The sequence below is a fragment of the Pyxicephalus adspersus genome, chromosome 7 (assembly GCF_032062135.1).
Source record: "Pyxicephalus adspersus chromosome 7, UCB_Pads_2.0, whole genome shotgun sequence".
Classification (NCBI taxonomy): domain Eukaryota; kingdom Metazoa; phylum Chordata; class Amphibia; order Anura; family Pyxicephalidae; genus Pyxicephalus; species Pyxicephalus adspersus.
In genome coordinates, this window is record NC_092864.1 from 15,538,230 (window position 1) to 15,550,922 (window position 12,693).

At 39.7% G+C, this 12,693-nt stretch overlaps 1 protein-coding gene across 1 annotated transcript in view; it reads right to left on the reverse strand.

Annotated features, from left to right (window-relative positions):
* LOC140334763 (dynein axonemal assembly factor 8-like) overlaps positions 1 to 12,693 on the reverse strand; it is a 55,462-nt gene that overhangs the window by 11,848 nt on the left and 30,921 nt on the right. The window contains exons 23-27 of the mRNA XM_072417004.1: positions 11,909 to 12,078; positions 10,457 to 10,652; positions 8,219 to 8,316; positions 5,051 to 5,147; positions 25 to 236 (exon numbers count right to left, since the gene is read on the reverse strand). Coding sequence (XP_072273105.1) covers positions 25 to 236; positions 5,051 to 5,147; positions 8,219 to 8,316; positions 10,457 to 10,652; positions 11,909 to 12,078 — 773 coding nt within the window. The remainder of the gene's footprint in view (positions 1 to 24; positions 237 to 5,050; positions 5,148 to 8,218; positions 8,317 to 10,456; positions 10,653 to 11,908; positions 12,079 to 12,693) is intronic.

The window sequence follows — 12,693 nt, forward strand, 5'->3', positions numbered from 1 at the left end:
AGAGAGAGAGAGGGAGAGAGATACCTCTGATGACAAGTTGTCCTTTGTACTGAATAACTCCGCCACAATCTGAGCCTGCAATTGGTCAAGCACGGTAAGCCGCACCGCCGTGACACAGAACTCCTTCTCAGCCAACTTTTCCAGCCCCTGGATATATGCCGGGATGGTCCCTTGCAGCGCCCCTGTGGGGAAAAGAATGCACGTTGTCTGGCACAAGGCACTGATGAAGGGCAATCCTAGAATGCAAAATGTGAAACGTTATTCCAGCCACCTAACTGCATGTCAAAATCAGAACTAAATTCTGCCACTTAATGCATCATTCTAATAATGTCATTGTTCTATAATTGTTCTAATTGAGTTCCTTGTAGCAGAAAATACAGGGTGGATGTGATATGTGACAAAGAGATGGTGTCACAGCATCTGCCTGTCACATGTAATTTATAGAGTAATTTAAGAGTGCAGCTTCTTGATTAGTTTATGTTAAATATTGACAAGATCGAATAATTATTATGTAGAGACTAACACAATGTAGGCACAACAATTAGATGCAGACTGCAACAACATCACATTTGAATGACATTTCTACTGGAGTCTGGGCTCATAAAAAGTGTCACTAAAGAGACCCTGTAACCAAGCCATTCATTTCATCAAAAATCTATATGTACAATTATATGGGTCTTTAATGTATTTGCTGCAGCTAAAAAAATGTAATGATTTGAAGAAAAAGGGCTAGAAAATCAAGCAAGGTTGTTGAAAGTAAAAAAAGTTTTACAGCAGGAGATCTTGGTGGTATGAGAGGCATTTGGTCGGAGGGTTGATCCTGTATTGTAAGTGTCCATAGTACAGATGACGTAGAGTGGATCCTTAAACTATTGTGTCTGCAAACATTTAGGTTGAGTTCACCCCATGCTCTAAATACTTTTAACCCCGTCTACCTGCCTGATCACCCTGTCAAAAAAAAAACATCTGCAAGAATAACCAGCAATCCCAGCTTCCCCTGTGTGTGCAAGGAATTAATAAATGTCTGCACAGGAGTTAGGTCATCCCAGCCTGGCCAGTGAAGGTGGCCAAAAATCATATTCAAGAAAAGAAGGCGGAAAAAAGGTGGCTCCCAGGGATGGAATGGGGACAGGTGAGTATTACGGGTTTAGTTCCACTATAACATTTGTCAATATGAATTATAAATAATATGACATTTCTAAAACTGACTTAACCTACAGCAAAATGAATTATCCTATTTCTCTTGATTTAATAAAACTCTCCAAGGCTGGAGAGGATATACTTTCACCAGTAAAGCTGGGTGACACAGCAAACCTGGAATGGATCTGGTCCAGGACTGCAAACATTTGCTAACAAATAGCAAATTACATTTACGAAATCCATTCCAGGTTTGCTGGATCACCCATCTACACCGATGAAAGCGTATCTTGGCCAGCCTTGGAAAGCTTTATTAAATCATACCTATCGACTCCAATGCAGGTTTGGCAGGGAAAAATACAGTTTGCCAATAGGGTAAAATTTTAGCAAACTTAATACTTATCCTAAACTATAAAGTACATTTTAACATGTGATTTCAATTGTTTTCATTTTTAAGTTAGATGTGTGAGCTTCATTTTTATGCATGTAATCCCAGAGCACCATGTGTTATCTAATAAGCCAGTACAGACAAAGTCAGCCTTCCTCAAGGAGTAATCACTATACCTGAGTCATTCAGTTTTGTGTAAACTGCGGCTTGAGCTACAGAGCTCTGTAAATAACAGACTTTTTCCAACAGAAGGCTAAACAATGGAAAGCAGACTACAGCTCCACCTTCTGGCTAGAATAGGAGCACAACACATTAGTATGCAATATTTTATACTTACTTAAAAATGATGGCAGTGATAAGTTGCTGTTGGAGTATTTAGGAATGCCACGGGCTGACTTAGCCCAACAAAACTTTATTCTCTCTGCATTTTGTTCATCACATTTGTATCAGAATCCCAGAATTATAATCAGGGCACAAAATAGTTTAGTTTGACTTCATTTCTCTGCACTCGATACTTTATATGAAAAACTGCAGATTTAATTATTTAGCAATACCACATTTCCCTGAGATTCTGCTGGGTAAACCTAGCCTGCAGACACGCTAAGTAAATCCAGCCTTGGTGCCTTGCCGTATTTTCCCATTATTGTTGACACACAAACACAGTTCTGCTAATCCGCTTGATACACAGAACTCATTAAAGTTTAGCCAGGATTAGTAAAGAAGTTTGACTGGAAAACACAGACATGTCTGCAGACTGCATACCGGTGCTGAGGCTCTGCACAACCAACCCTTAAAGTGTACATATCAGCTGGATGAATGTGACCTTACAAAACTATCAAAATTAATTACGTTTAATAATCCTCAAATTCATTTGGATATGCCTGGGGAGGCCCTGAATTGCAAGATACACACTATACAGAGGATCTGAACAAAAGCTGGCCATCCACTCTACAATTTAATTGCACAATCTCGGTACAGTCTCCTTTAGAGTTATTAAAACTATGTATAGTTGTAGGGAGAGTCTTAATCCCTTCAGTGAAGGACATGCATGCTACATCAAATATAAAAGGAGCCAGGGCCAATCAGTGTTATATCCTTGTTTCTTCCCATATAAGCAAAGCACAGATTTACAATACGTAGTTTGCTGCTGTAAGCGCAGCACCAGCTTTTAAACAAGCAGCTGGGAGATTCATTACACATTTTCTCCTAACTGACCAGCTGTCTAGGAGAACAGATTCCTTACAGGCATTGGCATTAAAATGCCTTAGGTCCCCTTGAAACCCCATCACTGTGCTGTATTCTCAATCACGCTTCCCATTCAACTGCATGGGAGTGACTAGAAACCATGCTGGCGATGCATTTGCACATGATGCGGTTGATTGCAGCACAGTTCCTAGAAGTGACAAGAAGCCTCCCCTGGAACTGAACTGCAAATGCAAGCATATTGCAAATATCTGTTGATCCTCTAGTAAGCAGATACCATTCTGTGCCTTATACCTGTGCTGCACCTTTATCAGAAAGGCTAGGTTCACACCTGAAGAGGATGTGGTGCAATTACCACTTCCTCATGCCAGGAACCCATGCCTTTTTGGGTGATGCTATATGGTTTGTACTTACCTACAGCAGCTTCATATGGAATGAATAGGGGTCAAAAGGGGTACTATGATGTCATATGCACAAATGTGTCTTAAAGAACACTGCAGTGTGATTGAGCATTGCAAAGGTGTGATTCAGAGTCAAGTCTGCCCTTACAATATTACCAACAATCTCTGTGGACTACAGCCTATCTCATAATATAGAGATGAGGTAAGAGCAGTGTTCTGTAATCCTAACACTCTTTTCATCCTAGGGTGATAACTCTTGGGATAACTCCCAACAGATAAAGTACAGTGAATGTTGTCCCTCTAAAACAGGGTTTGGTACTGGCAGGATAACCAGGTAGAAATTAAGCTCCATTTTTGATTCTAGGTGTAGACATACTTTGAAAAATAAATTGCAAAATCAGCATTGGAAATATTACTTTTTTTGCAATCGCAAAGTAATCAAAGAGTCAGAATCTATTAGAATTAATTCAAAACACATGGTTACATTGTTCTCATGCTGCCTTAGTTTCTGCAAACACCTTGAAAGGTGTAACTTCACTTTAACGGGTTAACAAGTGAGTGTGGCAAGCCATGAGATTTTCTGATGGACACCAATGTGCTGCACAGCTGTGGTCCGGTGCAGAGATGCTGACACTACCGTGCGTCATAAGCCCGGCACACGTGTCATTGTGTATGTGACTCGCATTTTATATACACTAAACTGTTTCACTGTATTGTTAACCCTGTGTATGTCAGATCATTGCATACAGGACGATTTATAAGCTGGTGATTTGCTTTAAAATAAAAGTATAAAAGGACAGGCATTGTATGATAAACAATATATAAACTGGGGATAAACATTAACAAAGATAAGCCAATCCAGTTGCAATTTTACAACAATTTTTTATATTTATATATAAAAAAATGGGCACGTAAAATTCCATCTCAGATCTAGTTCCAAACAGATGATCTTTGGGTCAGCTGCACACACTTCTAACAAACTTTAAGCCCTAAAACTTTAAAAAAAAACAACTAAACTTTTAGTTTAGGTTAGATAGATCAGTAGTTGCCAACCTTTTCAGACCCACGGACCACTAAATTTACCGGCTCTGGACTGTGTATGCGCGGGGAGCCGGGTGTCACTCAAAGGGGAAAAAAACTTCTCCCATAGTGACGTCATGATGCCAGAACCTGCCCACTCTCCCATCGCAGGTCTGAGCCTGCATCCAGAGACACAAGCTGCCCACCGCTCTGAGCCTGCGATCTGTACGGGAGACATGGTCCACGGCTCTGGCTGGTGCTCCTGGCCAGAGCCACGGACCACCAAAATTTTCCTGTGTACCATCAGTTGCTGTTTTAGATGACAAAAAAAATGTTCAAACTAGAAAAGCCCACCCTCTGCCAGCACGCTGTAGAACCCTGTAGGACGCTCACTCTCTCTGGGGAAGAAGTAATCTATATGCAGGAGGATTGCAGACCAAAAAATCTATCAATAGGTCTAGCTCAGTGGAGAGCATACCTGAGAGAGAATGTCACTTTGCCCATTCCATCTGTAAAATTACTGCCAACTTCCAACCTGTTAAGAGTCTGAAGATTTAATCTTTGCCATATCATCAAAGCCCTTGGTAAATAACCAATAATTCCGGGTATGGAAGAGCATGCATGTGTGACCTTCTTCAAGGATGCATTGCCCAGGCCAATCAGCAGGCCAAAACACGGAGCTTACATATGGACTCTTACAATGAAATAAATGAGCGGTAAGGGAATGCAGAGAATATAAGTGTCTGGTGAGGGTTTCTTCCTACAGGAGAACCTGCCTAAATGGGCAAAGTGACCAAGTCTCCTTCAAGTGCCTTCAAGTCAATTCACCTAAAATATTAATACATGGTGTTATTTATTATTCAATTAATGCCATTCCTGCCCTATATGGCACGGACAATACCTTTTTGTTGTGATTGTCCAAGATGTATTGTTTGGCTCTTCAGCGTCCGTCGTTGTGCTCTAGTGTCCAGCAAGATGTCACGTGTGAGTTTGGAGATCTGAAGACAGAGAAGTGTTAATAGGTTTAGGTGAGCACCTGCACATTCACATATCTTCACATATCCTGGACCTGTTTAGTGCCAGGAAATCCTCGAAGTTGTCACATAGATGGCTGCTATGGGATTAAGGACACTGTGACTGTTTACCAGATAATGATGTATAATAGATTTCGATGCGTTAAGTAAGGGTTTGTTAGTAAGTACTTAGCTAATGAGCCTCAGGAAGTGTCAAACCTTCTCAGCGATCCAAAACAGAAGATTAGGGCTACTGCTAAGGTCCCCTCAATACCCTCCAAAGCAATTTTAAGATACTTAGACACAACCTGTCAGCCAAATTAAGATAAAAGCCTATGACAGGTTTTTATTTCCTTCCCTACTGGGGGAACATTTCCACTCACTACCTGTCAAGATAGAAAGAGATGGCAAATGTATCTAATGAGTGCACTGACAATAGCAAAAACATGCGTGCAGGAAGGCTGTTTTTATTGCTACTTGTGCCTTCCTGTTTTGACATTTGCACCCTCTTTAATTCTTGTTATGGTGTCACGAGGAGGGGTTGTAAAAGAAAATCCCCCTCCATGACTAAATGAAATGGCTAAATGCACTGTCATGTAATCAACTGTCATTGTATTGTCAATAAAATACCTGTTCTCGCCTTTTTTATACTTTTTGCATCCTAAGACTGATATTATTTTGCAGCCTCTTTGCAGTGTAGCCATTTCCAACGTGTACTTGCTCCAGCAGAGGCTGCATGGCATTTCTCAGCACAGGTTTCCTAATGGTGATGACAATGGGTCATGCCTGAATTAGGAGTATTAAAGAACCCCTGGTAACCTTTAATGGAGGACCATGTGAGAGGATGGCAACACAGGAGTACAACTTAAAGGCAGGGTTACAGATTTGTCACCTTGTGTGAGAAGAGTCGAAATGAGGACCTTAATAAAACATTGAGATTTAAAAATATTAAATTGACTTTAAATGATACATTATAAAAATTATTTTAGTGATTGGGTTTACAGATGCTTTACCCATTCCATGCTCTGTCTTTATACCCTTTGGCTAGAATTAAGCTTTAATGTAGACATAGGAACAGAGTATCCTGTACCTTGAAGAATGAGTCATGCAGGAAATCAGAATGACAGATCAGAAGTGGGAATGGACTGTTTAAATCTACCCTGTGCATATTTTTTCAGGAAAATTCCCCATTGTCTCACATGTGAAGGACAACTTAATGCGGATACTTATAACAGATTGGAATATCTCCCGGCACTTGTCATCCAGTCACATGTCCATCACCACATTCCCAGGAGTAAAAAATGTTAATAGCTTCATGCAAAAGGCAGACATAAAAGATAGCCAAGCATTTGTTCTCTATATTAAAAAAGATTGTTCTTTTATTAATATCTATTTTTACGCAATAATGTCCCATGAGTATTCACGCACATAGGCGCAACTATGCATTAATCATACAAGTATGCCAAGCCATGATAAAAAGGGATATTTGCTGCAAATAAAATATACAGAACTGCAAAAAACCTGGTGGCCTTTTCAGTACAGATTCTTCATTTTTTATTTTATCCAGGACAACCAAAAATATCACCATACGCCTTGTACTTTCATGATAGCTATTCTGGGCAAAAGTCTCATGGTAGCATCCGAAAAAGCTGTGCTGTCTGTATGGTATCCCAGATTGGAGCCAAATTTGCTAGCACTGTGTTAACTCTTCCAATGTAATTCATTTTTACAAGAAAGATTCAGGCTATTAAAAAATGGAAAGTACAATATAATTCTGGTGAACATATGTCTTGAGCTATTATTGCAGTGCTTACTTTTATTTATGAACATTGTAAATGCTTGCCTTTAAGTATTTTTGCTTTTACAGGCAATATAAAGATGTGTTGATTAACTACTGGAGGAAAATCTTAGTTTTATTCACCCTCCCTGCTTCAAGTAAATGAAGCCAGGCCTTAGAAATGATATATTTACAGATTTGTAACAAGCTTTTAAACAATTTCCCATTGGCCTCTATAGCTGCAGGAACTGTGGAGAAATTCATCCCAAAAATTCACAATAGATGTTTTGAACTCACAACTCATCTTCCCTTGCTTTCGCTTGCAGACTTGGAAGCTTACCAGGCTTTTAATGCACACAAACTGCAGGTTTTTTAAGCTTTTAGAAGTCAGCTGCAACCCAATGACAGATTCTCTTTTAGGGTGAATTACTCAGGATTTGTAGGTGCAGCTACGGGTTAGTAAGGGTTTGTTTTAAAGTGAAGTTACTGCTTCTGAAGAATAAATATGTGAATACTTTAATGTCCAAAGCCTGGCTATGATTTCATTTTTTGTATTTACATTTTTTATTAAACAACTCACAGTATACAAAAACAGCTTTCAAAAACCTATGCAGTATATACCAAGCACAGATGTGTATGTAAGCCCATAAGGTTGTATGACTATGTAAGGCTATGAGTGGTTCTGGTTTAAATTTTACATTAAGTTAAAGGAAGTATAAGAAAGTGAAAAATCTAAATATTTTGAGATTTGATGATGTCAAATCTCATGACACCAGCAGTGTGTCTGTGATCTCACACTGTTTAACATCTACATATTACATTTTCTTTGGCAACTTCCTTATGAGGCTCTGACATAAGGAAGCAAAGCCCTGCTTTTGCCAAGATGATACCCTTCATACAGAGTGCTGAAAAGAGAATGGTAAGTTGGGGGCAATAGGAATACAGCAGCTGAAAACTAACCATAGGTAATGATGGCAAACTAGTTATCTGCCTGACATTTTCTTTGGCACATCTTCCAGACTTTAGTTCCTCATCATGCCTTGCTCCAGGGTAGATGATGCACAAGTCTCTTTATGGTAAATTAGAGGGGGGCTAACGGTCATTTTAAAAAATAGAGATCCAATCACATTTGCCCTGGGCCAATCCCTTTCTTAAAATACTGTGCACAGTGTGTGCATTACAGGAACACTTTTTATTACTGTTATTTCAAAAAAAAAAAAAAAAAAGGATGTTCATCTAACCTAATGCTAAGGAATATGGAAATAACGATGTACTCTACCCTTTCCTTCTCCAGAACAAGAGACTGGGGATCGCAGATGAGGCCTTCAGGGAAGAAACATTTAATGTCTTGGATAGCAGCCTGGTAAGAAGTGGAACCTGCAGAACACAGAAAAATGGTATAAACAATGGAACAACGACTTAATGAACAACTATATATTCCATTTTAACACAATTCACAATAAATTTTAACAATCCAACAATGAATGAGGACATCTTTTAACAATAAATAGAAGTAATTACTGCTCAAGAGAAGTCACCATAATATGCTTACGTTGTGCTAAATTAGCCATAAACGCATTTGTGCATGACCTGTTCTCACAACTTTAGGCCCACCTAGAACTATTTTACATGTATTACCATATACATTATGTGTGAGTAAGCCCTTGTCCATAATCAAGAGGTAATGGCAATAAATGCACAGATTTGAAGGGGTACTTGAGAGGAGGTTACCTACAATTAGGGACATATGGAAATAGCACCAGGTCAAGATGATATTGGTTGCCAGGAAGTCAAATTAGCAAGCTAGATGTAGGACCCTCAGAGAATTCCTCCTTTTTCCTGAGAAAAGGAATACAGGCTACACATCCAGCTGTACATGACAAGGCCACCCTGCTGGGCACATGGCCCTACCTTTATCTTTACCCCGTCCAGCAGGTTTAATCATAGAGTGGGATATTTAAGTTGTTTGAGGAATGTTTGAAAAAAAGAGTTGTGGAAGCAAAACAAGAGATACAACAGGTAACAGATGAAGTGAACCCTGTTTTTTTGGGTGTTGAAAGTTAGCCACACTAACTACCCTACTGCCCCTACTTTAGCAGCAAGTTCCACCCCTGGCTCATATTTTTGGTCATGGTTGTTCCACTATCTTGTCCCTGATGGGTGTCATAGACTTCATTATTTACAATCTCCAACTGTCAGTGTCACCAGTTCCACAAACATCTACTAACCCATAACTTAGTGTTTACATTTTACTTTAATAAAAACACAAATTGCATTTTATTAGGACTAACTGCTTCATTTCTCTTTTCCCCCCTTAGAAAATGTAAGAGTGGACATAGCCGAAGGGGCACTAAATAATAAACACACAAATGATCTAAACGTCAAGGGTCAGCTAGATTTATCGCTTAGAAAAGGGGTCCACATGGAAAGAGAAGTGTCATACGCCCAATGGTAAATGGCCTAAGTTATGTAGATGCTTTACAGGTAAGTCTGTTATGTAAGATGCCATTGGGAACTCATAGAAAAGAGTATGAATCAACAGCAAATCATAAGCTATCTCAAGCTTCTTTGGTCACATAAACAGGAGAGGCTGCAGGGCTCTTAATTACAGCCCAGGCAACAGTTACAGGGATCAAGTCACATAAAGCACAAGGATCGTGAGGTAGGGTACAGGGATTTCTGCCTTTGGTGGAAAATAAAATGATAATTTAACACATGATCACAGTACATAATAGCTGACCACAGAAATCATATAAAGTGATGTAGCAATCTGGGAAAGAGAGACAGGAAAATCATCTATAATTTAAACCTTCCTCACTGAGGATTTCCAGTAAGTTGGAAAGATGGTCTGACAAGTCGCTTAATGGCTCCCATCTGCTGTCATTTTCTGGGCTTCATTGGTTCATCAGATGTGTGAAATGTGCAGCTCTTTACCCTCAAAGTAAAAGCTAAGCTTATTATTCACTGGGTGACAGTAAAAGTGAGCTATCAGTTGAAAGGCAATTGAGTGCTTCGCTTTTGTTTAAGCTATTATATAACTGTGATCTATTTACTGTAAATAATACGATAAACATGATGTTAAAGACAACTTCAACTGTAGAAAGTGTCCAAAAAAATCAAAATAAAAATCAAAGGACTAGTCACTAGTATTTTCTATGGTCTCTCTACAGGTAATCTTTTCTTTATTACTAATGTACCATGCCTTGTAGTGATTTACCACTCCACATGGGCATGCGTATGCCTATCCCTCATGTAAGAGAGGTCATTCACAACCTGGGAGTAATCTGTGAAAATCATATCTAAACTGACTTCTAATTAAAGGTGTTGCAACAAAGTTAATACACAAATTTATTTTTGGTTTCATCTGATAATGAGCATTTGTATTACACCAGGAAAGGAGAAAGTAGATCTCCATCCAGTTAGAAACAGAAATCAGTTTTAGTTTTTATCCACCTGACACTTTTAAGAAAGATAAAGAAAGGAAGAACACACATGTTAAAGTCACCTGCCTACATACCGTACATGCAGTTGTGTAAACTACTGGTCCCATACTGGGCTCTCCATAGGAACTGGTCTTTATCCTTACATACACGTGGATCTTCGGGCCCCAGGAGGTCCAGGAGTTTGAGAACTGCATTGATTCTCTGCAGGCAGAGGACCAAGCAGGGGGCGGAGGTCAGATAGTCACAGTGTGCCTGGCGTGATGCTTCATCCTACAAGAAGAGCACAAGGCAGGAACAGAAAACAAAAACATCAATAATAATAATGTCAGTTCTATAGATGTTATATAAAAGTTTATAGTGTTCCTACACTATACACATAATCATGGAATGCTTAGGTGTCCTAATGTGTGTGTGAATATATATATATATATATATATATATATACATACATATATTTATTATGATAGAGTGTCCCAAAAAAGTCAGGGAAAGTGCATTAATGGCTCCAGGGAATAGAAAGTGTTAATTGATATAAAGGTTTTGAGAAGAAAATAAGGTACTTTAGGGCCCTGGAGCAGGCCAAGGGAGTGAAAGCGTGGGTTCCTTTGCCCAACCCAGCCCCGACTGGAATATATGCACCTGCACTCAGGTGTGATCAGCAAGAGAAGAGAGCCAGAGTGGATTCCAGGCTGAGAGAGAGAGCCAGAGTGGATTCCAGGCTGAGAGAGAGGGAGAGGGACAGAGTGGATTTCCAGGCTGTGAGAGAGAGAGAGCCAGAGTGGATTCCAGGCTGAGAGAGAGCCAGAATGGATTCCAGGCTGAGAGAGAGAGCCAGAGTGGATTCCAGGCTGAGAGAGAGGGAGAGGGTTCCAGGCTGGGAAAGCGCCAGAGAGTTCTAGGTTGAGAGAGAGCCAGAGAGTTCTAGGTTGAGAGAGAGCCAAAAGGTTCCAGGTTGAGAGAGAGCCAAAAGGTTCCAGGTTGAGAGAGAGCCAAAAGGTTCCAGGTTGAGAGAGAGCCAGAGGGTTCCAGGCTGAAAGAGAGCCAAAGGGTTCAGGCTGAAAGAGAGCCAGAGGGTACCAGGAAAGCCAGCGGACAAACAGTACTACAAAACTTTGAGTGGAACAGTACTGATATAGTGTATGTGTTGGTAAGAGAGGGCACCTAAGTGAGGTAGCCAGATGCCCAGCCGGCCTACTGTTTATTGTTTTGTTGTGAAGTGCTGGAGAGTGTGGTGTAACACTTGCCTAAACAAATAAAAAAAAACTGCTGCTACTATTTTGGACTTTTGGAGTCTGCTGCCTTAAATCTGCCTCCGTTACCATGAGCGATCCCCCTGTGCTATGCCACTATATATACACACATACATACATACACAGAACACACAGAACACACATGCAATGTCATATGTCATTGGGAATTTCTTCCTTTGCACCACCCTTTGCAAACAGATTATTTTTTCTTGTATGAGTTGCAATGTTGTCCTACATGGACAAAGCACCCGATATGTATTTGTCTGATTCCCATACCTGTTTGACTTCTGCAGGGATGATGTGTAAGGACTCCTCTCTAGTCAAGTTTACCAACTTAAACCCAACTACAACAAACTTCTGCATGTTGACTCTACGAAGTATCTTCCCCAGGTTGCTGCTCCAGGTGCCAGGCTTTAGAATGAGGACTGTGTAAAGCAATGGGGGGCCTAAAGGAAAGTATATGAAATAATTATATTTATAAATATAAATATATTTATAAATAAATATAACCAAAACTTCAATTACAATCCTCCATCCTCAGATAAACTATATTGTATAAGGTTTTAAACAAACTTTAATAAATATTCTAACTTGTCCTTGTGAAATGTATTTAGGTTTTGAAAATTTCACTTTTTAAACTAACTGCTGCTATTTAGCAACTAAGCAACATTTCTGCGCAGGCTACAGCTTGATGACACAATGGAAAAATGACTGCTGAATTCTTGCTTTTGCAATCTAATCCTGCAGGCTGTTAAAAGGACACAAAACTGGGCAGACCACTGCATTCACTTTTAGCAGTTGCATCTACCCAGTGATTTACCAGAATATGAAAAACGGATGTAGCCAGAAGCTGAACCGTATCAACAACACATATGTCATAAAATCTTATCCCCAGCCTGGTACCTTTAGAAATATAATGACGTCAAAAGCATATCACAGAAGATTAGCAACAGACACCATTGACTGAATGTAATGGTTATACCCAAAGAAAACAAGCTCTAAGGCCATTTACTACTGCTGGTCAAAGGTATGACCAAAGCAAATAATAAATTAATTTTGTG